Below are 27,989 nucleotides of genomic sequence, written 5' to 3'. Positions count from 1 at the left end.
GAGGGCGGGGGGCGTGGCTCCGCCCGGCCCGTGCGCGCGCGGCGCGGTGGGCGCGGCCTGGGCGGCGGCGCGTGCGCAGTCGGGGCCAAGGGGGGGGGCCGATTCGGGTCCGTGTCGCTGGCGCGTCCTCCGCCTGTCGCGACATCAGGGCGGCGATAATGGTGGATTACCACAGCGCGGGGCAACCCCACCCGTACGGCGGGAACGGGCCCGGCCCCAATGGCGACTACATGGCCCAGGAGGACGATTGGGATCGGGATCTACTCCTGGACCCCGCCTGGGAGAAGCAGCAGCGCAAGGTGGGGGGGGCTGGGGGGTCAGTGAGGGGGGATCGTGAGGGGTCCCTGAGGGGATTGCGGAGCCTGAGGGGTTTCCTGAGGCGTCTGGAGGGTTTGAGGGATCTCTGAGGGGTTCCGGAGCGCGGGGCAGGGGGACCTGGGGGATCCATGAGGGATCCTGGGGTGTCTGAGAGGTCCCTGAGGGGATCTATGAGGGATTTTGGGGTCCCTGAGGGGATCCATGAGGGATTTTGGGGTGTCTAAGAGGATTCGAGTATGAGGAGCTCCATTGAGGGGTCCCTGAGGGGGCCGGGGGTGTCCCTGAGGGGGTTCATGAGGGGTCAGAGCCCGGGACAGGGAGGTTTGGGGGGCCTGGGGGGATCTGGAGGGGCACAGGAGCCTCCCTGAGGGGTCCCAGCCCGGGGCAGAGACATCTGAGGGGTATCGGGACCTTTTGGGGGTGTCTCTGAGGAGTCTGGAGGGGCTCAGGGTGTCCCCGGAAGGTCCGAGCTGGGTCTGGGGGGGAATCAGGACTTTTGGGGGTCCGTGAGCGGGGTCAGAGGGGGAGAAACCCCCGTAACTGGGTGGGGGAGACACTTCAGGGACCCCCAGAGCTGTGTTTGAGGGGGGGGTACCACACCTGAGGAGTGAGGAGTGAACTTTGGGGACCCCCAGAGATGTGTTTGGGGGGGATGCCACACCTGAGGGGTGAGGGGTGAACTTTGGGGTGCCTCAGGGCTGTGTTTGGGGGGGGGTGCTACACCTGAGGGGTGAAGTGTGAACTTTGGGGACCCCCAGAGCTGTGTCTGGGGGGGATACAACACCTGAGGGGTGAACTTTGGGGTCCCCCAGGGCTGTGTCTGGGGGGGATGCCACACCTGAGGGGTGAGGGGTGAACTTTGAGGACCCCCAGAGATGTGTTTGTGGGGGGATACAACACCTGAGAGGTGAGGGGTGAACTTTGGGGACCCGCGGAGATGTGTTTGGTGGGGGGATACAACACCTGAAAGGTGAGAGTTGAATTTTGGAGTGCCCCAGGGCTGTGTTTGTGGGGGGGGTACCACACCTAAGGGGTGAGGGGTGAACTTTGGGGTCCCCTACGGCTGTGTCTGGGGGGGATACCACACCTGAGAGGTGAGGGGCGAACTTTGGGGTGCCCCAGGGCTGAGTTCGGGGGTCTCCCGTGCTGGGGAGGGGGCTGTGAGGAGCGCACAGCCCGGCTGCAGCGAACCCCGAGGGATTTTCGCAGGTTCCGGGGGGGTCCGGAGGGTCCCCCCCGCCATTCCGGCTGGAGAAGCTTCCGGAGAGCGGCGGGACGGGATAAAGGGCACTGGGGAAAGGGGGATCCGCCGGGATCCTCCGGGATCCGCCGCCTTCCCGGGGCTTCGGGAGCACCGGGGGACCCCTGCATCGCCCCCCCCCCAAAATAACCGGGACCCTCGGGCGTGGGAACCGCCGGGAGCTGGGAGGGGCTGGCCCGGAATTCCGAGCGGGCGCCGGAGTGTTCCGGGTTAATCATTGGAGTCGGGCGGAACTCCCGGCTGGGGAGGATTCCTGGCCTTGGGGTGAATTCCTGCAGTTTGGGGTGCGTTCCTGTGTTTGGGTTCCATTCCCAGGTTTGGGGTGCATTCCTAAGTTTGGGTTCCATGCCCTCAATTTGGGGTTCCATTCCCTGAATTTGGGGTTCAATTCCCTCAATTTGGGGTTCCATTCCCGTGTTTGGGGTTCCATTCCCGTGTTTGGGGTTCCATTCTCGAGTTCTGCCCTGAGTTCCGTGAGTTTTGTCTTCAGTCCCTGTGCCTTGGTTGAATTCCCCGAGTCTTGCTGTGAATTCCCTCAGGTTCCAGTTAATGTACTAATTTTGGGTCGAGTTCCGCGTGTTTTGTGTTTAATTCCCTGAATTTGGGGCGAATTCCCTCTGTTTTGGGGTGACTTCCCTGAATGTCCGGCTGAGCTCCCCGAATTTTGGGGGAATCCCCTCAGGTTTGGGACATTTGGGGGAGCCCCTGTCCTGGGGACACTCGGGGCCGGGGCTGCTGGGCTCCGTTGCCGTGGTTACCTGCGACTTCCAGGTTTTTCTAAGAAAAAACCGGGCTAAGTTGGATTATTTTTGGCACAGGAAGCGCGGGATGAGCTTCCTCCTCCTCTTCCTCCTCCTCTTCCTCCCGCACTTCCTGCCATTCCCGGCACTTCCCACTCCTATCCCACGTTTCCCAGCCGGTTCCTGTTGCTTCTCCTCTGCCCAGAATGTGAATTTTTTCCCGTGGATTTGTCAGGATTTGGGGCGGATTTCCCCCGGCTGGATTCCCGGGAATGCCGGAGGATGGACGAGCTCTGCGGCAGGGGTTAATTAGGTGTTAATGAGCGGGGTTTAGGGATGGCCCCGGACTCCTCCTCCCTTTTTTGGGAATTCGGGATTCTGCTTCCCCACCTGAGGCGGTTCCTGCTTTTCCACCGCATTCCTGCATTTGGCTGCTGGAATTCCGAGTATCCCAAAGCCCTTGGGTGGGGATGGTGGCCGTGGGGAAGGGGCCGTGTCCGCCCCCAGGGATTCGCCTCTGGAATTCTCTGGAATTCCAGCAATGCGGCCGGAGCAGCGGGAGAGCAGCGGGAACGGAACCCGGCCCCTCACAGCGTCCGTCCTTCCTTCCTCTCCTTCCTCTCCTTCCTTCCTCTCCTTCCTTCCTTCCTTCCTTCCTTCCTTCCTTCCTTCCTTCCTTCCTTCCTTCCTTCCTTCCTTCCTTCCTTCCTTCCTTCCTTCCTTCCTTCCTTTCCTTCCTTTCCTTCCTTTCCTTCCTTTCCTTCCTTTCCTTCCTTTCCTTCCTTCCTCTCCTTCCTCTCCTTCCTCTCCTTCCTTCCTCTCCTTCTTTCCTTCCTCCCTTCCCTTCCTTTCCTCCCTCTCTTCCTTCCTCTCTCCCAACCCACCATAAAACCCAGGAATTTTTGCCCTAACCAGGTGTGTTTTTCTTTCCATAAAACCCAGGAATTTTTGCCCCAAACAGGTGTTTTTCCTGCAGGAATTTTGTCCCAACCAGGTGTTTTTTTTTCCTCCCAGTTCCAGCCTGGATGCACTGGGAAGAGAATTCCTGACAGTTCTTTGGGGTCCATCCCAGTGTGGGGATCCAGGGGGATCCCTGACCCCTCAGCAGGATCGCTGCTCCCTCCTCACTTTGGGGATATTTCTCTGTTTTTCCCATTTTTGGGCCGTTTCCAGCTCGTGCCAGCTCCTCTCCACCCACCCAGCCCAGGAATCTCAGCCCATCCTGACGGCAGGAGCGATTTTTGGGGAAGCAATCACAGAATCAGGCACGGGCGGCCCCCCTCAGGCTGTTCTGGCCTGGAAAATCTCCCCTAAATTCAGGATTTTGGGGCATTTCGGGGGAGCCGCCCCCGGCGGTGCCGCACCCCCGGCGAGGCGTGGCCGGCGTCGGAGCCGCTCATCCCGCGTGGAATGCGGGCACGCCCTGACCCACCTGCGGACCTGAAAAACCCCAAAAAAACCCCCAAAAACCCCAAATCCCACCCGGGGCGGCCCCGAGGGGGGGCGGCGTGCGGGACCTGAGCATCCTGCCCGGAATTCACCGCGTTATTCCCAAAAAATCCCGGCCCGGAGCCGAATAAGGGCAAGGAATGAGGAGAATTCCGCGCTCCGGCCTCCCCCGGGAGCGGCAGATGCAGCGAAAGCAACAGAAAACATCCAAAAAAACAACAGCAAAAACATTCCAGGGGGAGGGGAGAGCCCGGGATGCGCCGGGGGTGACCGGGATGGGGCACAGCAGCGCCCCAAAATCCTCACAGTCCCTCTTTTCTCATCATCTTTCCCGATTTTTCATCATTTCCCCTAATTTTCAGCGATCTTCCCCCTCAAATTTTGCTCATTTTCCCCAAATTTTCCTCATTTTTCCTGATTTTTGGTCATTTCCCACCATTATTTTGTTAATTCCCGCAGCTTCTAATTGTTCTTCTCCATTTCTTTGGTCCCATTTCCTGATTTTTTTGGATAACTTCCTGAGTTTTTTTACTTTGCTCCAGTTTTTTTTGCCATTTTCCCAAATTTTCTGGCCCTTTGCCCCATTTTTGGGCCCCTTTTCCTGGTGTTATCATCAGATTTCCCATTTTCTGCTCATTTTCCCAGTTTTTCCTCAGTTTCCCTGAATTTTTGGTAACTTCCCCCATTTTTTCCTCATTTTCCTGATTTCTGGGTGACTTTTCCTCGTTTTTTCATCACTTCCCTGTTTTTTTTCCCGTTTTCCCGGATTTCTTGCCCCTCCTCGTGGTTTTTGGGTCATTTCCCCTGATTTTTCCCTCCTTTTCCTCCTTTTTCCCTCTCCTCGGACAAGCGGCGCCTCGTTAATTATGTTAATTATGCAAATGATGTTAATTAGCCCCCGCTAACGAGCCCAGGGGAACGCCTGGATGAGTTTTTTATTCCCTCTGGAATTTTCTTTCAGCTCTGCCACATTTTAACGGGAGTTTGGGGTTGTGGGAGCAAATTCCTTCCTGCCCTAACGAGGCCTCGTTAACGACCTCAATTTTGGATTTTTTTGGGGATTTTGGGGGCTCCATCCCCGGAAAAGACCCCAAAACCTCCCCGGGGGGGCTCATTCCCACCTGGAATTCCTGGGGTTGGCATTCCCAGGGTTCCCACAGTGGCAAAACCCCAAAAAGGACCCAAAAATGGGGAACTCTGGGAGATTCCCGAAGGAAAATCCCAATTTGGGTTTTTTTTTGGGGTAAATCTCTGTCCCTGAGGAGCTCCTGGGAAAAATTCCCCAGGAAACAACCCCGGGCAGCATTCCCAGTGTGCCCAGAATTTTGGGAATATTCCTTAGGATCGGTCACAAACACATCCCAGCTCCTCCCCAAGGGATTTTCCATCCCAAAGTTGGGGTTTTAGGGAAAAAAAGGAGGAAGAAGGGGAGGAAAATGCATTTTCCAGCCTTGAAATTCCCAGTTTTTAGGGAAAAATGGAGGAAAAGAGGGAGGAAAGTGCATTTTCCTCCTGAAATGCCCAGGTTTTCCATGGAAAGGAGGAAGAGGAGGCAGGTTTTCCTCCCTGCCGCTGTTTCCCAGTGGTTTTCATGGACAAACAGAGGAAAAGAGGGATGGAAAACGGGATTAAACCCCTTCCCCAGCCCCAAAAGCCCAAAATCTTTGGGGTAAACGCATCCTCCAGCTCTGCAATCCCAAATTCCGGGCAGCAACGAGGTGGATTTTCCTCCCTGCCACCACTTTCCGAGCTTTTCGTGGAAAAATTGAGGAGAGCAGAGGAGGAAGTGGGGCTGGAGCCCTTTGCCGGCCGCAGAGTGCCGGGATCTGGGGCGCGGGTGGGCTCGGAGCCGGCCCGGATCCCGGCAGGGGAGGGCTCCTGTCCCTGACACAATGCCTGGAAAACGCTTTTCCAGCGGTTCCGTGGGAAGGAAATTCCAGAGGCCCGTGCGGAATCTCCTTTTTTAGGCATTTTTGGGATGGTTATTTCTGTCCGGAACGCGCCGGGGGGGTCGCTCCGGGCGCGATTTATCCCGGATTTTATCCCGGATTCCGACGGCCCCGCCGCCCCTCCCCAGACCCCGCTGCTTCCCACCCATCCCGGCCTTTACACGTCCCGAATTCCCAAATTCTGGGGGAAAAACCTTCGGCTTTGGGGCTGTGGGAATGTCCCGGGTCTGGGGGGAACACCGAGTGTTCCCTCAGCACAGAAATTCCCGGGATTTGGCGCCGATTTCCCCGGATTTTGGAAGGAAACGAGCGCTCGGGGCAGGAGTTTAAACCTTTCAGGAATGCCGGTGACCCCTGGGCACCGCAGGGCCAGGGGGGAGATCCCAGAGCGGGATTTTATGGGATTTTATGGGATCCTCCTGGGATCTCTTGGGTGACTCAGAGCCCGGGTGTGTGTCCCTGAAGGAGATCCCAGAACGGGATTTTTGTGGGATTTTTCCGGGATCTCTCCCGGGCCCGGGTGTGTGTCCCTGAAGGAGATCCCAGCACGGGATTTTTGTGGGATTTTTCCGGGATCTCTCTCGGGCCCGGGTTACTCAGGGCCCGGGCGTGTGTCCCTGAAGGAGATCCCAGCACGGGATTTTTGTGGGATTTTTCCAGGATCTCTCTCAGGCCCGGGTGTGTGTCCCTGAAGGAGATCCCAGCACGGGATTTTTGTGGGATTTTTCCAGGATCTCTCTCAGGCCCGGGTGTGTGTCCCTGAAGGAGATCCCAGCACGGGATTTTTGTGGGATTTTTCCGGGATCTCTCTCAGGCCCGGGTGTGTGTCCCTGAAGGAGATCCCAGCACGGGATTTTTGTGGGATTTTTCCAGGATCTCTCTCAGGCCCGGGTGTGTGTCCCTGAAGGAGATCCCAGCACGGGATTTTTGTGGGATTTTTCCGGGATCTCTCGGGCCCGGGTGACTCAGGGCCCGGGCGTGTGTCGGTGCCCGGGGGCCGCGCCCGGCCGCGCCTGGCACAGGCATGTGCGGGCCTGGCACCGGCCAAAGTCCCGGCGCCGCCCCGGAGCCGCCCGGGAGCCCACGGCAATCCCACAGCCACCCCAAAACTGGGATCCTCCCGGGAATCCTGCTGGATCTGGGGCGCTCCCACATCCGGGGGGATCGGCCCCGGGTTTGGGGCGGGCAGGGATCTGTCTGGAGGAGGTTCCTGAGCCCAAAATGTGGCCCCACAAGCAGATTTTGGGGTGGAGCCATCCCAGATCCACAAATAACTGGAGCTGAGGGTTGTGGGATTGGGTGTTCCCGAGGGGTGAAAGGCTTGGGATCATTCCCAGTGGGGTCAGTGGGGTCATTCCCAGTGGGGTCAGTGGGGTCATTCCCAGTGGGATCAATAACCCAGGGTCATTCCCAGTGCGATCAGTGGGGTCATTCCCAGTGGGATCAATAACCCAGGGTCATTCCCAGTGCGATCAGTGGGGTCATTCCCAGTGGGATTAATAACCCAGGGTCATTCCCAGTAGGGTCAGTGGGATCATTCCCAGTGGGGTCAGTAACCCAGGGTCATTCCCAGTGGGATCATTCCTGCTGGGGTCAGTGGGGTCATTCCCAGTGGGATCAATAACCCAGGGTCATTCCCAGTGGGGTCAGTGGGATCATTCCCAGTGGGGTCAATAACCCAGGGTCATTCCCAGTGCGATCAGTGGGGTCATTCCCAGTGGGGTCATTCCCAGTGGGATGAGGATCCCCAGGCCCCCAGTTCCCCATTTTCTCCCCAAACCCCTGGGGTCCCTGCTGACCCTGGGGGTTCCTGCTGACCCCAGGGGTCTCCCCAAACCCCGGGGGTGCCCTCAAACCTGACCCTGCCCCCGGCCCCGCAGACGTTCACGGCCTGGTGCAACTCCCACCTGCGCAAGGCCGGCACGCAGATCGAGAACATTGACGAGGATTTCCGGGATGGGCTCAAGCTGATGCTGCTGCTCGAGGTCATCTCAGGTCAGGCCTGAGTACAAAACCCCAAAACTCAGCCCAAAAACCCTCCAGCTGGGCCCAAAATCCTCAAACTCGGCCCAGAAACCCCCCAGCTAGGCCCAAAGTGCTGAAACTTCCCCAAACACCTTTAAACTTGACCCAAAACCCTTTAACCTTGGCCCAAACCCTTCAGCCCTGACCCAAACCCTTTATTCCTGACCCAAACCCTTTATTCCTGACCCAAACCCTTCAGTCCTGCCCCAAACCCTTCAGTCCTGGCCCAAACCCTTCAGCCCTGCCCCAAACCCTTCAGCCCTGACTCAAACCCTTTATTCCTGACCCAGACCCTTTATTCCTGACCCAAACCCTTCAGCCCTGCCCCAAACCCTTCAGTCCTGCCCCAAACCCTTCAGCCCTGACCCCGGTCCCTTTGCAGGGGAGCGGCTCCCGAAGCCCGAGCGGGGCAAGATGAGGGTGCACAAGATCAACAACGTCAACAAGGCCCTGGACTTCATCGCCAGCAAAGGCGTCAAGCTCGTCTCCATCGGCGCCGAGGGTGAGGCCCCACCCGGGGATCCGCTGGGATCTGCTGGGATCCATCGGAATCTGCTGGGATCTGCCACCCCAGGGCCTGGGATTTGCCCCTTTTAGGCCAAAATCAGGGTTTTGAGGGGTTTTAACCTCTACCCAAACCCTTTAACCTTGACCCAGACTCTATAATCTTCACCCAAACCTGGGTGGTGCCACCACGCCTCACTGAGTCACGGAGCACCTGGGAATTTTGGGAATTCTGGGAATTCCGGGATTCCAAAGTCGAAGGCAGTGGGTGCAGCTCATGGAGGTCAGGCTGTTCCTGGGTTTTGATGGAATTATCCCTGCGGGATCAGGATCATTCCCTGCAGGATTGGGATTGTTGCCTGCAGGATCAGGACTGTTCCCTGTGGGATTGGGATCATTTCCTGAGAGATCCAGGGATCATTCCCTGCAGGATCCGGGATCATTCTCTGCGGGACTGGGACTGTTCCCTATGGGATCTCTGGGACCATCCCTGCAGGATCTGGGATCATTCCCTGCGAGATCCGGGATCATTCCCTGTAGGATCTCTGGGGTCATTCCCTGTGGGATCTCTGGGATTGTTCCTTGCGGGATCCGGGGTCATTCCCTGTGGGATTGGGACCATTCCCTGCGGGATCCGGGATCATTCCCTGTGAGATCTGGGATCATTCCCTGTAGGATCTGGACCATTCCCTGCAGGATCTCTGGGGTCATTCCCTGTGGGATCTCTGGGATTGTTCCTTGCGGGATCTGGGGTCATTCGCTGTGGGATTGGGACCATTCCTGTGGGATCCAGGACAATTCCCTGCGGGATCCGGGGCCATTCCTGTGGGATCTGGGGTCATTCCCTGCGGGATCTCTGGGATTGTTCCTTGCGGGATCCAGGATCATTCCCTGTGGGATTGGGACCATTCCTGTGGGATCCGGGGTCATTCCCTGCGGGATCCGGGAGCTTTCCCACAGGATCCCACAGGATCCCCCCGGGGCCGGGCGGGCCGGGCTGGCAGCGGCTCCGGCCGGGCCGGTTTGTTGGGATCCGAGCTGGGGAAAGCTCCAAAGCTCCGCGTGCCCGGAGCCGAGCGAGTCCCGACCGGCCCCGAGCCGGGAGACGCCCGGCACCCGCCCCCAGCCCAGGAATTCCCAAAAAACAAGGGCTGGGGCCGCTGGAGGCAACCTTGGGAATGTGGGATCGGGATGAGGAGCCCGGGGTTCCTCCCCACTTCCCTGCCCTGTGGGATTCCTCTCCCTCCGTGGTTTCCGAGGTCTTTTCCACCCCAAACAATTCCATCCTCCCAGGATTCCGTGGTTCTGTAATGAATTCCGGGATCTGTAATTCCAGTTCTGCAGTCCCACAAATCCTGCATCCCCTAATCCTAGGCTTCAGTGAATTTTGGGTCCCCGTAATTCCAGACCTTTGTGTCCTGAGACTCCATAAATCCAGGATCCCACCGTTCCCAGATCCCGGGATCCCATTACTGCAGGATTCCCTAATGTGGGATCTGCTCATTTTGGGACCCCACAATTTTTGGACTCTTCCATTGTGGAGCCCCCCCAGTTCCAAGGTCCCACAACCCCATAACTCCCGCTGGGAATTCCCACCTGGAATCCATTCCCTGGGGCTTTCCCCGCAGAGATCGTGGACGGGAACGCCAAGATGACGCTGGGCATGATCTGGACGATCATCCTGCGCTTCGCCATCCAGGACATCTCCGTGGAAGGTAACGGGACACGGGATCCGCTCCTGGGGTTGGGGGATCCACCCTGGGATCTGCTCCTGGGGTTGGGGGATCCACCCTGGGATTGGGGGATCTGCTCCTGGGATTGTGGGATCTACTCTGGAATCTGCCCCTGGGACCTGCCCCGGGGTTTGAGGGATCCACCCCAATCTCTGAGCCCTGCTCCCGCAGAGACCTCGGCCAAGGAGGGGCTCCTGCTCTGGTGCCAGCGGAAAACGGCTCCGTACAAGAACGTCAACGTCCAGAACTTCCACATCAGGTCCTTCCTCTTCCTCTTCCTCTTCCTCTTCCTCTTCCTCTTCCTCTTCCTCTTCCTCTTCCTCTTCCTCTTCCTCTTCCTCTTCCTCTTCCTCTTCCTCTTCCTCTTCCTCTTCCTCTTCTCATTCCCCAGGGCAGGCTGGGCTCAGCCAGGGTCAGAACTCCCAAACTCCCATGAATTCCCGGGATCTGATCCCCACTTTCCCCGCGGATTCTCCAGGATCTGATTCTCATTTTCCCCATGGATTCCTGGGATCTGATCCCCATTTTCCCAGTGAATTCCCGGGATCTGATCCCCAGTTTCCTTGTGAATTCCTGGGACCTGATCCCCATTTTCCCAGTGAATTCCTGGGATCTAATCCCCAGTTTCCCCATGGATTCCTGGGATCTGATCCTGGTTTTCCCAGTGAATTCCCAGGTTCTCACTCCCGTTTTCCCCCAGCTGGAAGGACGGGCTGGCCTTCAACGCCCTCATCCACCGGCACCGCCCGGAACTGATCGAGTACGAGAAGCTGCGCAAGGTAAACCCCGAACTCCTCCCGCCTTTCCCCTGGAAAATCCGGGAATTTGGGAATTCCCACCCACGGAGCCTCTCCCTCCCCCCAGGATGATCCTGTCACCAACCTCAACAACGCCTTCGAGGTGGCCGAGAAGTACCTGGACATTCCCAAGATGCTGGACGCCGAGGGTGAGTGTGGAATTCTGGATCCAGGGCATCCAGGGATCTCTTCCAGGCCCTGCAGGGGGATTTCCTCACAGGATCCCTGATTTATCCTGGGTTTCTCCTGTTCAGCACCGGTTATCCAGGATTTGGGATGCTCAGGGTTCCGTAATTGTTTGATTTTACCATCCTGTTATTGCAGGACTGCAGAACTCCACAGCTGTACAATCCCATAAATCTGGCATTCCCTTCTTTAGGATCCTGTAATTCTCAGATTTCATTATTCCAGGTCTCCACAATTGCAGCATCCCAGAAATCTGGCATTCCTTTCTTCTAGGATCCCATAATTCTCGGATTTCATTATTCCAGGTCTCCACAATTCCAGCATCCCACAAATCTGGCATTCCTTTCTTCTAGGTTCCCACAATTCTCGGATTTTGTTATTCCAGGATCCCGCAAATCTGGCGTTTCCTTCTTCTAGGATCCCATAATTCTCAGATTTCATTATTCCATGACTTCAGGGTCCCACAATTCCAGCATCCCACAAATCTGGCATTCTCTTTTTCTAGGATCCCATAATTCTCTGATTTCATTATTCCAGGACCCCACAACTCCAGGACCCCACATCTCCAGGACCCCATAACTCTTTGACCCCACAGTTCCAGGACCCCACAACTCCAGGACCCCACAATTCCAGGACCCCACAATTCCAGGACCCCACAATTCCAGGACCCCACAACTCTTTGATCCCACAACTCCAGGACCCCACAACTCCAGGACCCCACAATTCCTGGACCCCACAATTCCAGGACCCCACAACTCTTTGACCCCACAACTCCAGGGCCCACGCTGGAACCACCCATCCTAACCCCAATTTTCCCCGTCCAGCCCCGATCCGTGCCCATCCGGGTGGATCCCCCAGGATTCCGGAATTCCAGCCGGGAGAGGCTCCGGCCCCGTGCCCAGCCCGTTCCCAGTTTGCTCCCAGCCCGTTCCCAGTTTGCTCCCAGCTGTTCCCAGTTTAACCCCTGCGGTTCCTTGCAGACATCGTGAACACGGCGCGGCCGGACGAGAAGGCCATCATGACCTACGTGTCCAGCTTCTACCACGCCTTCTCCGGGGCCCAGAAGGTACCGGGAGCCTCCGGGATCTTCCTCCCGGATCCGCCCTTCCGGAATCTTCCTCCCGGATCCGCCCTTCTGGAATTTTCCCCTCTGGAATTCTCTCTCCGCTGTCACGCTCGCTTCTCTTCCAGCCGCGGCCGCTGTCGCTCGGGGGGGGCTCCGGGACCACCCCCAGCTGGCTCATGAGGGGTTAAATCTGCAGGGAGTCCCGAGTTTGGGGGAAATCCATGGGGAATTCATGGGAAATTCCTGGGAATCCACAGAAAATCCACGGGAAACCCATGGGAATCCGTGGGAATCTGTGGGAAATCCATGGGATTCCATAAAAATCCATGGAAGTCAATGGAAAATCCACAGGATTCCGTGGAAACCCATGGGGATCTATGGAAATCCATGTGAAATTCTTGGAAATCCATAGGAAATCCATGGGAATCCTTGGAAATCCATGGGAATCCTTGGAAATCCATGGGAATCCTTGGAAATCCACAGAAGTCAATGGGAAATCCACAGGAGTCCAGGGAAATCCATGGGGATCCATGGGAAATTAATGGAAATCCTTGAAAATCTGTGTGAATCCTTGGAAATCCACGGGATTCCATGGAAATCCATGGGAAATAATGGAAATCCATGGGAAATCCATGGGAATCCATGGGAAATTAATGGAAATCCATGGTAAATCCATAGGAATCCATGGGAAATGAATGGAAATCCATGGTAAATCCATGAGAATCCATAGGAAATTTGTGGGAATGCACGGGAAATCCACGGAATTCCATGGAAATCCACGTGCAGGGCAGGTTCCAGGGAGCCCCTCTGTCTCCTGGGCTGTTGAGGAACGGGGCCAAGGCAGGACAGACCCCCCATGAGCCGTCCTGGGGGGGATCCCGACCCCGGGAAGTGCTTCCTGCCCACGCTGGGGGTTGGGGATGCTGCTGGAGCTGTGGCTGTGCTCTGCTCTCCCCGGGCAGATATCGTGGGCACGCTGCGGCCCGACGAGAAGGCCATCATGACCTACGTGTCCTGCTTCTACCACGCCTTCTCCGGGGCCCAGAAGGTGAGCCCGGCCCCGGAGCGCCCGCTGCCCTTCCCTGGCCTCTGGGATCTGCCTGGGATCTGCCTGGGATCTGGAATCTGTCTGGGGTCTGGGGTCTGTCTGGGATCTGGGATCTGTCTGGGATCTGCCTGGGATCTGGGCTCTGGGATCTGTCTGGGCTCTGGGATCTGTCTGGGCTCTGGGATCTGGGATCTGTCTGGGCTCTGGGGTCTGTCTGGGATCTGTCTGGGGTCTGTCTGGGGTCTGGGGTCTGCCTGGCTGCTGCTCTGCTTGGCCTGGGCACAGGGGAAGTGGGGCCTGGCTCTGCTGTGGTCACGCTGCCGGCTTCCTCGGGGTTCTTCCAGTGTTCCCTTCCTCATTCCCTGCCTTTACTCCCTTCCTTTTCCCTTTATTCCCTTCCTTTTCCCCTTTATTCCCTTCCTTTTCCCTTTATTCCCTTCCTTTCCCCTTTATTCCCTTCCTTTTCCCCTTTACTCCCTTCCTTTTCCCTTTACTCCCTTCCTTTTCCCTTTACTCCCTTCCTTTTCCCCTTTATTCCCTTTCTTTTGCCCTTTATTCCCTTCCTTTTCCCTTTGCTCCCTTCCTTTCCCCCTTTATTCCCTTCCTTTTCCCTTTGCTCCCTTCCTTTTCCCTTTATTCCCTTCCTTTTCCCTTTATTCCCTTCCTTTTCCCTTTATTCCCTTCCTTTTGCCCTTTATCCCTTTCCTTTCCCCCTTTCCTTTATTCCCTTTCTCATTCCCTTCCTTTTCCCTTTTTCCTTTCCTTTTTTCCTTTCCTTTTTTCCTTTCCTTTATCCCTTTCCCCCTTTCCTTTATTCCCTTTCTCATTCCCTTCATTTTCCCCTTTATCCCTTTTCCCCTTTATTCCCTTCATTTTCCTCCTTCCTTTTCCTGCTCCCTCCATTCCCTTCCTTTCCTTTCCCTTCCCCCCTTATCCTTTATTTGATTTATAGATTTCCTTCGTTTATTTCCTTCATTTATTTCCTTTATTTCCTTCCCCCCCGGCCGTTGGATTTTCCTCCTCCCGGCCCTTCCCAGTTCCTCTTCCTCTTCCCGCGGGCGTCCGTCCGTCCTCCCGCTCCTCCTCCTGGATTCCTCCTCTGCTTCCCACCCAGGTACCTCCAGCCCTGCTCCTCCTCCTCCTCCTCCTCCTCCTGCTCCTGCTGGGGCAGGACAGTCCGTGCAGATCGGGATCAGGATTGGGATGGGGCTCACAGAGGGCTGGGCTTCCTTTTTCTTTCCCCTTTCTTTTATTTTCTTTTTCTTCCCCCTTTTTTCCCTCTTTTCTCCCAATTTTTCCCCCTTTTTTTCCTATTTTTCCCCTCCTTTCTTCCCCCTTTCTTTCCTTCAAGCTTTTTTTTGTTTTCCCCCTATTTTCTCCCAATTTTCCCATTCCTTTCCCTCTCTTTTTTCTCCTATTTATACTTTTTCCTCCTTCTTTTTTCCTTTCACTTTTTTCCTTCTTTTTTCTCGCACTTTCCTTCTCCTTTCTGTTCTGCTTTCCTCCTTCCTTCTTCCTCTTCCCTCTGCCCCTTTCCCTGGGGCTGGGGGTGTCCCTGACCCCGTTTCCCATTCCCATATTCCCAAATTCCCAATCCCATTCCCAATCCCATAGTCCCATATTCCCAATCTCATAATTCCATATTCCCATTTCCATATTCTCATATTCCCATATTCCCGTATTCCCGTATTTCCGTATTCCCGTATTTCCATATTCCCATATTCCCAATCCCAAATTCCCGTATTTCCATATTTCCATATTCCCAAATTCCCGTTCCTGCAGGCGGAGACGGCGGCCAATCGGATCTGCAAAGTTCTGGCCGTGAACCAGGAGAACGAGCAGCTCATGGAGGACTACGAGCGCCTGGCCTCGGATGTAAGGGGGGAAATACCCCAAATCCCACCCCAAAAACACCCCCAAAAATCCCCTAAACCTCCTCACAGAGCACTGTGAGTGCCTGGCCTCAGATGTAAGGGGGAAAACCCCAAATCCCACCCCAAACCCCCTCCCACATTCCCAATCCCTGTCCCTCAGCTGCTGGCGTGGATCCAGCCCCCCAAACCCCATCCCAAACCCCAAACCCCATCCCACACCCCAGACCCCATCCCACACCCCAAACCCCATCCCACACCCCATCCCACACCCCAAACCCCATCCCACACCCCAAATCTGTGTCCCCCAGCTGCTGGCGTGGATCCAGCCCCCAAACCCCATCCCAAACCCCATCCCACACCCCGTCCCACACCCCACACCCCAAATCTGTGTCCCCCAGCTGCTGGTGTGGATCTAGCCCCCCAAACTCCATCCCACACCCCGTCCCACACCCCACACCCCATCCCACACCCCAAACCCCAAATCTGTGTCCCCCAGCTGCTGGCATGGATCCAGCCCCCCAAACCCATCCCAAACCCCATCCCAAACCCCACCCCACACCCCAGATCTGTGTCCCCCCAGCTGCTGGTGTGGATCCAGCCCCCCAAACCCCACCCCACACCCCAAATCTGTGTCCCCCAGCTGCTGGCGTGGATCCAGCCCCCCAAACCCCATCCCAAACCCCATCCCACACCCCACACCCCATCCCACACCCCAAATCTGTGTCCCCCAGCTGCTGGCGTGGATCCAGCCCCCCAAACCCATCCCAAACCCCATCCCAAACCCCACCCCACACCCCAGATCTGTGTCCCCCCAGCTGCTGGTGTGGATCCAGCCCCCCAAACCCCACCCCACACCCCAAATCTGTGTCCCCCAGCTGCTGGCGTGGATCCAGCCCCCCAAACCCCATCCCACACCCCAAACCCCATCCCAAACCCCACCCCAACCCCCAAATCTGTGTCCCCCAGCTGCTGGCGTGGATCCAGCCCCCAAACCCCATCCCAAACCCCATCCCAAACCCCACCCCAACCCCCAAATCTGTGTCCCCCCAGCTGCTGGCGTGGATCCAGCCCCCCAAACCCCACCCCACACCCCATCCCACACCCCACACCCCATCCCACACCCCAACTCTGTGTCCCCCAGCTGCTGGCGTGGATCCAGCCCCATCCCACACCCCAAACCCCATCCCAAACCCCACCCCAACCCCCAAATCTGTGTCCCCCCAGCTGCTGGCGTGGATCCAGCCCCCAAACCCCACCCCAAACCCCACCCCACACCCCAACTCTGTGTCCCCCCAGCTGCTGGCGTGGATCCAGCGCACCATCCCCTGGCTGGAGGCGCGGGACCCCCAGAAGACGATCCCGGCCATGCAGCAGAAGCTGGAGGATTTCCGCGAGTACCGGCGCGTGCACAAACCGCCCAAGGTGCAGGAGAAGTGTCAGCTGGAGATCAACTTCAACACCCTGCAGACAAAACTGCGCCTCAGCGGCCGGCCCGCCTTCATGCCCTCCGAGGGCAGGATGGTCTCGGTGGGTCTGGGGGCTACAACCTCCTGGGGGGGCTAAACCCAGCCTGAACTGCCCCAAATCTGCTCCAGCCCCCCGAGGGCAGGATGGTCTCGGTGGGTCTGGGGGCTTCGGGGTCCTGGGGGGGATAAACCCACCCTAAACTGCCCCAAATCTGCCCTGACCCCCCGAGGGCAGGATGGTCTCGGTGGGTCTGGGGGCTTCGGGGTCCTGGGGGGGATAAACCCACCCTAAACTGCCCCAAATCTGCCCCAGCCCTCCAAGGGCAGGATGGTCTCAGTGGGTCTGGGGGATTCGGGGTCCCAGCGGGGCTCAACCCACCCTGAACTGCCCCAAATCTGCCCTGGCCTTCTGAGGGCAGCATGGTCTCAGTGGGTCTGGGGGCTTTGGGGTCCTGGGGGGGACTTGGGGGTTCTCAGGGGGGTCAAATCCACCTTGGTGGGTCCTAAACCCACCCTAAACCTGCCCAGCTGTGTGCTGTCAGAGGGCAGGGTGGGCCCAAGGGGTTTGGGAGGGTCCCAGGGGCTTTTGGGGTGACTCTGAGGGGGTTTGGGGTGAATCTAGGGGGTTTTGGGGTGGCTCTGAGGGGTTTTTGGGGTCACTCTGAGGGTTTTTGGGGTCCCCAGGACATCGGGGCGGGGTGGCAGCGCCTGGAGCAGGCTGAGAAGGGCCACGAGGAGTGGGGTCACCTGTGCCAGGGGGTTTTGGGGTGGCTCTGAGGGTTTTTGGGGTGACTCTTTGGGGTTTTGGGGTCCCAGGACATCGGGGCGGGATGGCAGCGCCTGGAGCAGGCCGAGAAGGGCCACGAGGAGTGGGGTCACCTGTGCCACCTGTGCCAGGGGGTTTTGGGGTGACTCTGAGGGGTTTTTGGGGTCACTCTGAGGGGTTTTGGGGTCCCCAGGACATCGGGGCGGGGTGGCAGCGCCTGGAGCAGGCTGAGAAGGGCCACGAGGAGTGGCTGCTGACGGAGCTGCGGCGCCTGGAGCGCCTGGATCACCTGGCCGAGAAATTCCGGCAGAAAGCCTCGATCCACGAGGGGTGGACGGAAGGTACCGGGTGGGGATGGGTCTGGGGGGGTCTGGGGGGGCAGAGGATGGGTCTGGGGGGGCAGGGGATGGGTCTGGGGGGGCAGGGGTGGGATCTGGGGGGGCAGGGGGGCGGATCTGGGGGGACAGGGGGTGGATCTAGAGGGGCAGAGGGTGGATCTGGGGGAGCAGGGAGTGGATTTGTGGGTGACAGAGATTCAGGGGTGTCCCCACACCTGTGCCCAGGTAAGGAGATGGCACAGGGGGTTTCAGGGGTGTCCCCACACCTGTGCCCAGGTAAGGAGGTGGCACAGGGTGGGTCTCAGGGGTGTCCCCACACCTGTGCCCAGGTAAGGAGGTGGCACAGGGGGGGTTCAGGGTGGGTCTCAGGGGTGTCCCCACACCTGTGCCCAGGTAAGGAGGTGGCCCTGCGGGACCGGGACTCGGGCACGGCCTCCCTGGCCCAGGTGCGGGCGCTGCTCCGCAAGCACGAGGCCTTCGAGTCGGACCTGGCGGCGCACCAGGACCGGGTGGAGCAGATCGCAGCCATCGCCCAGGAGCTCAAGTATGGCAACCCAAAACAACCCCAAAACACCCCAAACTGGACCCCAAAATCACCCCCAAAGTGTCCCGGGGGGGACCCCAAAAGCAGATCCCAGCCATCACCCAAGTACAGGATGGGAAAGCCCAAAATATCCCCAAAACACACCCCAAAATATTACCAAATAAATAACCCCAACTATCCCAAAATGAACCCAAAATGACCTGAAATATCTCCCACTCTTTTTTCTCCTTCACACCTTTTCCTGCTATTTTCCCCTTTACTCCCTTTTCCTAATTCTCCCCTTTTTTCCCACGGCCTTTCCCTCTTTTCCCGCTGTTTTTTCCCCATTTCCCCTATGGTTTTCCCCATTCCCCCCCATTTCTCCTCTTTTTCTTCCCATTTCCCCCCCCATTTTTCCCCATTTCCCCTCTGATTTTCCCCGTTTCCCCCTATTTTTCCCTGTTTCCCCCCGTTTTTTCCCCGTTTTTCCCCATTTCCCCCCCGTTTCCCCCCGTTTTTCCCCATTCCCCCTCTGTTTCCCCCCATTTCCCCCCATTTTCCCCCCGTTTCCCCCCGTAGCGAGCTGGATTACTACGACTCCCCGAGCGTCAACGCGCGGTGCCAGAAGATCTGTGACCAGTGGGACCTGCTGGGCTCGCTGACCCACAGCCGCCGGGAGGCGCTCGAGGTCAGGGGGGTCTGTGGGGAGCAGGGGGGACGGGATCACAACCAGCCCCGGGATCCCAAACAGCCCTGGGATCCCCAATAGCCCCAGGGATCCCAAACAGCCCTGGGATCCCAAACAGCCCTGGGATCCCAAACAGCCCCGGGGATCCCAAACAGCCCCGGGATCCCAAACAGCCCTGGGATCCCAACCCTGGATCCCAACCAGCCCCCGGATCCCAACCCCGGATCCCAACCAGCCCTGGATCCCAACCAGCCCTGGGATCCCAAACAGCCCTGGATCCCAAACAGCCCTGGGATCCCAACCCTGGATCCCAACCAATCCCGGGATCTCAACTAGCCCCAGTCCCAGCCCCGGATCCCAAACAGCCCCAGATCCCAAACAGCCCCAGATCCCAAACAGCCCCAGTCCCAACCCCAGATCCCACACAGCCCCGGACCCCAGCCCTGCATCCCAACCAGCCCCAATCCCAGCCCTGGATCCCAACCACCCCAGGATCCCAAACAGCCCCAATCCCAACCCCTGGATCCCAGCCCTGGATCCCAACCCCTGGATCCCCTCCGGCTCCCCCCGTATCCCATCCCCGGATCCCATCCCTGGATCCCCCAGTTCCCCCCGGATCCCATCCCTGGATCCCACCTGGGATCCCCCCCGGCTCCCATCCCTGGATCCCACCTCGGATCCCCCCCGGCTCCCATCCCTGGATCCCACCTGGGATCCCCCCTGGCTCCCATCCCCGGCTCCCCCTGGCTCCCATCCCTGGCTCCCATCCCTGGATCCCCCCGGATCCCACCTGGGATCCCCCCCGGGTCCCCCCGGATCCCACCTGGGATGCCCCCCGGTTCCCATCCCGGCGTTTGTGGCCGCAGCAAACGGAGAAGCAGCTGGAGACGATCGACGAGCTGCACCTGGAGTACGCCAAGCGCGCGGCGCCCTTCAACAACTGGATGGAGAGCGCCATGGAGGACCTGCAGGACATGTTCATCGTGCACACCATCGAGGAGATCCAGGTGAGAGCCCCGCTCCTGGCACAAAAACAATCTAAAAAAACCAAAAATGCCGTTTTTGGGGTGTTTGTGGGCGGGGTTTGGGTGATTCCTTGGTGATTCTGTGGCAGGGGACGGAGGTTTGGGGATGGAGCAGCTCCCAGCTGCAGTCTCAGGGATTCTGAGGAATTAATCTGTGGAGTTATTCTGTGGAATAATTCTGTGGGATAATTCTATGGAGTTATTCTCTGGAACAGTTCTGTGGAATAATTCTATGGAATTATTCTGTGGAACAATTCTGTGGAATAACTCTATGGAATTATTCCTGTGGAATAATTCTGTGGAATAATTCCATGGAATCACTCTGTGGAATTATTCTGTGGAATTAATTTTGTGGGATAATTCTGTGGGAGGATTAATTCTGTGGAATTATTCTGTGGAATTACTCTATGGAATTAATTCCGTGGAATTATTCTATTTAATTATTCTGTGGAACAATTCTGTGAAACAATCGTGGAGGAACAATTTCATGGAGCAATCCTGAGGATCCATCCTGAGGATCCATCCTGAGGATCCATCCTGAGGATCCATCCTGAGGATCCATCCTGAGGATCAATCTGAGGATCCATCCTGAGGATCCATCCTGAGGATCCATCCTGAGGATCAATCCTGAGGATCCATCCTGAGGCTCCATCCTGAGGCTCCATCCTGAGGATCCATCCTGAGGATCCATCCTGAGGAGCCATCCTGAGGATCAATCCTGAGGATCCATCCTGAGGATCAATCTGACGATCCATCCTGAGGATCCATCCTGTTCCACCCCCAATTCTGTCGGCAGGGCCTGATTGCTGCCCACGACCAGTTCAAGTCGACGCTGCCGGACGCGGACAAGGAGCGGGAGGCGATCCTGGGCATCCAGCGGGAGGCGCAGCGCCTGGCGGAGCTGCACGGGCTGCAGCTGCCCGCCGGCAACCCCTACACCTCGGTCACGCCGCAGATCATCAACTCCAAGTGGGAGCGGGTACGAGGGCAGCCAACCCCCCCCTTTGCCACCCTTTGACCACCTTTCCCACCCTTTTCCCGCCTTTCCCACCCTTCTCCCACCCTTCTCCCCCCTTTGCCCACCCTTTTCCCACCTTGCCCACCCTTTTCCCACCTTTCCCACCCTTTTCCCCACCTTTCCCACCCTTCTCCCCCCTTTCCCAGTTCCCCAATAGGGTTTCCCAGTTTCCCCAGTGCTCTCCCAGTTTCCCAGCAGGGTTTCCCAGTTTCCCCAGTGCTCTCCCAGTTTCCCCAGTGCTCTCCCAGTTCCCCAGCAGGGTTTCCCAGTTCCCCAGCAGGGTTTCCCAGTTCCCCAGCAGGGTTTCCTAGTTTCCCAGCAGGGTTTCCCAGTTTCCCCAGTGCTTTCCCAGTTTCCCCAGTGCTTTCCCAGTTCCCCAGCAGGGTTTCTGAGTTTCCCCAGCGTTCTCCCAGTTTCCCCAGTGCTTTCCCAGTTTCCCCAGTGCTCTCCCAGTTTCCCCAGTGCTCTCCCAGTTTCCCCAGCAGGGTTTCCCAGTTTCCCAGCAGGGTTTCCCAGTTTCCCAGCAGGGTTTCCCAGTTTCCCCAGTGCTCTCCCAGTTTCCCAGCAGGGTTTCCCAGTTTCCCCAGTGGTTTCCCAGTTTCCCCAGTGCTGTCCCAGTTCCCAGCAGGGTTCCCCACCGTTTCCCCTCCCCAGGTGCAGCAGCTGGTGCCCAAGCGGGACCAGGCGCTGCAGGAGGAGCAGAACCGGCAGAACTCCAACGAGCACCTGCGGCGGCAGTTCGGGAGCCAGGCCAACCGCGTGGGGCCCTGGATCCAGACCAAGATGGAGGTCAGAACCGCCCCAGACTGGGAGCACTGGGAGCGCTGGGAGCACTGGGAGCGGCCCCGGAACGGGATGCCTGGGGTGGTGGGGTGGTGGGATGGAGATGGTGGGGATGGAAAGGGTGAAGCTGGAGAGGGTGGACATGGGGATGGTGGAGATGGTGGAGATGATAGAGATGGTGGAGAAGGTGGGGATGGAGATGGTGGAGATGGTGAGATGGGGATGGTGGAGGTGGAGATGGTGGGATGCTGGAGATGGTAGACATGGGATGGTGGAGATGGTGAGATGTTGGGGATGGAGATGGTGGGATGGAAATGGTGGAGGTGGAGAGGGTGGACATGGGGATGGTGGCATGGTGGAGAAGGTGGGGATGGTGGGGATGGTGGAGAAGGTGGGGATGGAGATGGAGGGATGGTGGGGATGGTGGAATCAGCTCTGGGGCTGCTCCATGCCCACATTGTCCCAGCTCAGCAAGCCACAGGAAGGGCTGGCTGGGTGGAATCCTGGAAAAAGGGATGGAATTCCTGCCTTAGGGATCTGGGATCTGCTCAGGGGGATCCGGTGGGGTGCTGGGAGGGTGCTGGGATGGGCTCTGGAAGGGAATCCCCCTGACCCCAGGAGATCGGCCGGATCTCCATCGAGATGAACGGGACCCTGGAGGACCAGCTGAACCACCTGAAGGAGTATGAGCAGAACATCGTGGAGTACAAACCCAACCTGGAGCTGCTGGAGCAGCAGCACCAGCTGGTGCAGGAAGCGCTCATCTTCGACAACCAGCATTCCAACTACACCATGGAGGTGGGGTCCCAGCCCCCCGGGCTTTGGGGGGATCCTGAGGGGATTTGGGGTCGTCCTGAGGGCATTTGGGGTTGTCCCAAGGGGATTTGGGACCATCCTGAGGGAGTTCGGGATCGTCCCAGTGGGATTTGGGGTCATTGAGGAGATTTGGGGTCACTGAGGGGATTCAGGGTCACTAAGGAGATTCGGGGTCATCCCAAGGGGCTGGGACTGGGGAGGGAGGGAGGGGTCCCACAGGGATTTGGGGGTCCCAGGGAAGGAGGGGTCCCACAGAGATTTGGGGGTCCCAGGGTGGGCAGCAGGCCCTGATCCTCCACAGCTGGGATTCCAACTGCACGTGGAGCAGAATTGGGGTCACCCAGGGGGATCAGGATGACCCTGTGGGCACTGGATCCCTCCCGTGGGGATCAGGACGATCCCATGGGCACTGGATCCCTCCCCAGGGGATCAGGACAATCCCGTGGGCACTGGATCCCTCCCGTGGGGATCAGGACGATCCTGTGGGCACTGAGGGGATCAGGGCGATCCCGTGGGCACTGGATCCCCCCCCCAGGGGATCAGGGTGCTCCGTTTGCCCCTCACCGCCCCGTTCCCTTCCCCTGTGTGCAGCACCTGCGCGTGGGCTGGGAGCAGCTGCTGACCACGATCGCCCGGACCATCAACGAGGTGGAGAACCAGATCCTGACCCGCGACGCCAAGGGCATCAGCCAGGAGCAGATGCAGGAGTTCCGCGCCTCCTTCAACCACTTCGACAAGGTCGGGGATCCCGGGGGATCCCAGGGGGGCTGGGGGATCTGGGTTCTTCCCCCTGGAATGGGGGAGCTGCCTCCTGTTTTCCCTCATTTCCTCCTTTTCCCCCATTTGCCCAGGACCACGGCGGTGCCCTGGGCCCCGAGGAGTTCAAGGCCTGTTTGATCAGCCTGGGCTACGACGTCGAGAACGACCGGCAGGTACTGCCTGCTTCCTCCTCCTCCTCCTCTTTCCTTCCTCTCCTCCTTCCTTCCTCTCCTTCCTCCCTCCCTTCCTTCCTCCCTTCCTCCCTTCCTTCCTTCCTCCCTTCCTTCCTTCCATCCTTCCGTCCTCCCTCCCTCTCCATCATTCCTTCCTCCTTTCCTTCCATCCTTTTCTGCGCCGGTTTTCTCCTCTAATGGATTCTCTGCTTTTCTCTCCCTCTTCCTCCTCCCTCTCCCTCTTCCTCTTCCTCTGCTCTCCCTCCCGGCAGCCGAAGCGCCGCACGGACTCCAACGATTTCCGCGCCCTGCTGGGCGCCGCGGGATCCAGCCTGGTAACCTCCCCCTTTTCCTGCTTCTGCACCTTTGATTTCCGTTCAATCTCCTCCTTTCTCCATCCCATCGCCGCGGGGGGAGCCAGGGGAGGAGGGAGGGCGGGGGGAAAGTGGAAAAGCTCCAGGATTCCCGGGGAGAAAGCTCTGGAAGGCCCGGGGGAGCGGCAGAATCCCCGAGCGCGCCTCTCCCCGCAGGGCGACGCGGAATTCCAGCGGATCATGGCCGTGGTGGATCCCAACGGCAGCGGCAGCGTCACCTTCCAGGCCTTCATCGACTTCATGTCCCAGGAGACCACGGACACGGACACGGCCGAGCAGGTCATCAACAGCTTCCGCGTGCTGGCCGGGGACAAGGTGGGCACCGCGCCTCCGGGGGCTCGGGAACGGGGCTGGGATGGTCCTGGGGGCTTGGGAAGGGGGCTGGGGGGCTTGGGAAGGGGGCTGGGGGGTCTGGGATGGTCCTGGGGGGTTTGGGAACGGGGCTGGGGGGTCTGGGATGGTCCTGGGGGGCTTGGGAACGGGGCTGGGATGGTCCTGGGGGGCTCGGGAACGGGGCTGGGATGGTCCTGGGGGGCTCGGGAACGGGGCTGGGATGGTCCTGGGGGGCTTGGGAGGAGGGCTGGGGGGTCTGGGATGGTCCTGGGGGGTTTGGGAAGGGGGCTGGGGGGCTTGGGAATGGTCCTGGAGGGTTTGGGAACGGGGCTGGGGGGTCTGGGATGGTCCTGGGGGGCTTGGGAATGGTCCTGGAGGGTTTGGGAAGGGGGCAGCGGGGTCTGGGATGGTCCTGGGGGGCTTGGGAGGAGGGCTGGGGGGTCTGGGATGGTCCTGGGGGGGTTTGGGAAGGGGGCTGGGGGGCTTGGGAACAGGGCAGCGGGGTCTGGGATGGTCCTGGGGGGCATGGGACTGGGGCTGGGGGCTTTAGGAACAGGCAGTGGGGTTCAGGAAGGGAACAGCAGAATTTTGAGGTGAGATCTGGGAATTCCAGGGGGGGATTTGGGAAGGCCACAGCAGAATTACACGGTGAGATTTGGGAACTGAGGGTGAGATTTGGGGAGCAGCACCAAGGCGGGATTTGGGGACCTCTTTTCCAAAGTTGGTCGATCCCCAGGTGGGATCACCGGCACTGGAGCTCGGTTCACCCCCGTTTTCTCCCCATTTCCCCCCGTTTCTCCCCAGAACTACATCACGGCGGCCGAGCTGCGGCGGGAGCTGCCGGCGGCGCAGGCCGAGTACTGCATCGCCCGCATGGCGCCCTACCCCGGCCCCGACGGCGTCCCCGGCGCCCTGGACTACAAATCCTTCTCCACGGCGCTCTACGGCGAGAGCGACCTCTGAGCGGGGCCCCGAGACCCCCTGGATCCCCCAGGATCCCCGAGGGTCACCCAGGAACCCCCCAGGATCCCCGAGGGTCACCCAGGAACCCCCAGGATCCCCGAGGGTCCCCCAGGAACCCCCCCAGGATCCCGGATCCCCGACAGTCCCAGATCCCCCGGGATCCCCGAGGGTCCCTGACGGTCCCAGATCCCCGAGGATCCCGGATCCCTGACGGTCTCCAACGGTCCCGGATCCCTGGGGTTCCCCCAGGATCCCCGAGGATCCCGGATCCCTGACAGTCCTGGATCCCCGAGGGTCCCCTAGGACCCCCCAGGATCCCCGAGGGTCCCTCACGACCCCCCAGGACTCCCCAGGACCCCTGAGCGTCCCCCAGGACTCCCCAGGATCCCCGAGGGTCCCCCAGGACCCCCCAGGACCCCCCAGGATCCCGGATCCCCGACAGTCCTGGATCCCCAAGGGTCCCCTAGGACCCCCCAGGGACCCTCACAACCCCCCAGGACCCCCCAGGATCCCAGATCCCCGACAGTTCTGGATCCCCAAGGGTCCCTCATGACCCCCCAGGATCCCCGAGGGTCCCCCAGGACCCCCCAGGACACCCCAGGGACCCTCACAACCCCCCAGGACCCCCCAGGATCCCCGAGGGTCCCCCAGGACCCCCCAGGACCCCCCAGGATCCCGGATCCCCAACCCCCCCCCGCCTCCTACTATGCAACAGTTGATTGATCTTGGGATATTTCGGGATGCAATTCCCGCTTTTCCTCGGGCTCCGCCTCCCGCGGGGCCTGGCCGCGCCCGGAAATGGAAATGGTTATTTTTGGTAACGAGGCACAGAGAGAGAGAGAAATTCCCGCTGTTTTCCACGGGATCGGCGGCGCAGCCCGAGGGCTCCCTCTCCCCTCACGTTTCCCCCACTTCTCACGTAATTTATGGGGAAAAATTTGGGGTTTTGGGGGGTTTTTTTTAAGGGTTTTTCACTCACATTCCCGCCTCGGAGCAGCGTTTTGTGGACCAAAAAAAAAAAATGGGGGAAATAAGGGGGGAATAGGGAAATAAAGAAATGCAAAGCACGGAGGAATGAGGAAAAAAATGAAAAAAATTAGGAGGAAAAACGTGGAGAGAGATGGAAAATTAGGAAAAAAATAAAGAGAAATGAAAAATGTGGAAAAATTAGGAGAGGAATGAGGAAAATCATGGAGAAATAAATAAAAATATGGGAAAATAATGATAAATACAGAAGAGTAAGGAGAAAAATAAGGAGAACTGTGGAAAAAACACTAAAAATTAAGAGGAGCAAGGAGAAAAATCAAGAGAGAAATAAGGAGAACTGTGGAAAAAACACTAAAAATTAAGAGAAGCAAGGAGAAAAATCAAGAGAGAAATAAGAACTGTGGAAAAACACTAAAAATTAAGAGAAGCAAGGAGGAAAATTAAGAGAAATCCACCTAATAAAGCGCCTGATCCTGGAAAATTTTGACGGGAAGCAGAAAATTCCGGTTTCCTTTATAACTTTACGGATTTATTATATAAATATATATTCACGTAGCAGCTTCTTTGTCCTGTAATTAAAATATTGCTGGAAAAAAAACCCAATTTGTGGAATCTCGGAGTTTTTCTTCACTTTTTCCCCACGTGTAGCCAATCTTTAGGGGAGAAAATGACCATTTTGAGGTAAAAATGAGATTGTTTTGGGGTGAAATGTGAGGCACATATGAGTGCAAGATCCCTATGTTGTATTGGGGATTTTCCCCCATGTTCACCATCCTTTTTTCTCTCCAGTTTCCCACCCTTTTTCCTTCACTTCTTGACTTTTTTCCTCTCACATTTTCTGCATTTTCTCCCTCCCTTTTCCCCTCACATTTCTCTCTCTCTTCCCCTCATGTTTCCCCTCACATTTCCCTCTCTTTCCTCTCACGTTTCACCCCCTTTTCCCCTCAATTTTCCTTCTCTTTTCCCTTCACATTTCCCCTCCCTTTCCCCTCGCATTTCCCTCTCTTCTCCCTCACATTTCTCCCCCTTTTCCCCTCACGATTCCCACCCTTTTCTCCCCTCACATTTCCCTCTCTTTTCCCCTCATATGTCCCCCCCCTTCCCCCTCACGCTTCCCTCCCTTTCCCCTCATGTTTCCCTCTCTTCTCCCTCATATTTCTCCCTCTTCTCCCCTCACGATATCCGCCCTTTTCTCCCCTCACGATTCTCTTTTCCCCTCACATTTACCCCCCCTTTTCCCCTCATGATTCCCACCCTTTTCTCCCCTTACGATTCTCTCTTTTCCCCTCACATTTCCTTCTCTTTTCCCCTCACATTTCCCCCCCTTTTCCCCTCACATTTCTCTCGCTTTTCCCCTTACATTTCTCTCTTTTCTCCCCTCACGATTCCCGCCCTTTTCTCCCCTCACAGTTCCCGCCCTTTTCTCCCCTCACGATTCCCGCCCTTTTTCTCCCCTCACGGTTCCCGCCCTTTTCTCCCCTCACGATTCCCGCCCTTTTTCTCCCCTCACGGTTCCCGCCCTTTTCTCCCCTCACGATTCCCGCCCTTTTTCTCCCCTCACGGTTCCCGCCCTTTTTCTCCCCTCACGATTCTCTCTTTTCCCCTCACATTTCCTTTTCTTTTCCCCTCACATTTCCTTCTCCTTTCCTCTCACGTTTCCCTCTTTTCCCCTCGCATGTCCCTCTCTTTCCCCTCATGTTTCTCCCCCGTTTCCCCTCACATTTCCCTCCCTTGTCCCCTCACATTCCCCCCCCCTTTCCCCCTCACATTTCCCTCCCTTTTCCCTCACATTTCTCTCTTTTCTCCCCTCACGATTCCTGCCCTTTTCTCCCCTCACATTCCCTCTCTTTTCCCCTCACCTTCCCCGCCTTTTTTCCCCTCAAATCTCCCGAACTGAAGCAAGAACAGCTTTATTGAGGTCAGTCTTGGGAGAGGACAGTTGGGGGGCAGTTGAGGGGGGCAGTTACGGGGCAATTACAGGGCAGTTATGGGGCTGTTGCAGGGCAGTTATGGGGCAGTGACAGGAC

General features: G+C 58.0%; 1 protein-coding gene across 4 annotated transcripts; it reads left to right on the top strand.

Moving 5' to 3' along the window:
• The first annotated feature begins 92 nt into the window (after window positions 1-92).
• On the top strand, window positions 93-26,553 carry ACTN4 (actinin alpha 4). Of its 4 annotated transcripts, none has more exons than XM_084224437.1 (22): window positions 93-299; window positions 7,598-7,712; window positions 8,125-8,244; window positions 9,875-9,961; window positions 10,151-10,238; window positions 10,680-10,758; window positions 10,844-10,925; window positions 12,991-13,076; window positions 14,859-14,951; window positions 16,247-16,477; window positions 17,376-17,523; window positions 17,914-18,064; window positions 18,623-18,731; window positions 19,598-19,738; window positions 20,553-20,735; window positions 21,429-21,563; window positions 22,176-22,355; window positions 22,965-23,111; window positions 23,225-23,305; window positions 23,578-23,640; window positions 23,836-23,994; window positions 24,817-26,553. In XM_084224437.1, exons 1-22 carry the CDS (start codon window positions 159-161, stop codon window positions 24,973-24,975), a joined length of 2,778 nt encoding a protein of 925 aa, XP_084080563.1. In that variant the 5' UTR covers window positions 93-158; the 3' UTR covers window positions 24,976-26,553. The 4 variants fall into 4 exon arrangements, with proteins under 4 accessions (XP_084080563.1, XP_084080562.1, XP_084080565.1 ...); XM_084224436.1 differs by lacking the exon at window positions 12,991-13,076 and adding an exon at window positions 11,943-12,028; XM_084224439.1 differs by lacking the exon at window positions 23,578-23,640.
• Window positions 26,554-27,989: the final 1,436 nt, after the last annotated feature.

Source organism: Fringilla coelebs (assembly GCF_963513975.1).
Source record: "Fringilla coelebs genome assembly, chromosome: 37".
NCBI lineage: Eukaryota > Metazoa > Chordata > Aves > Passeriformes > Fringillidae > Fringilla > Fringilla coelebs.
This window is presented reverse-complemented; position numbering and strand designations above follow the sequence as displayed.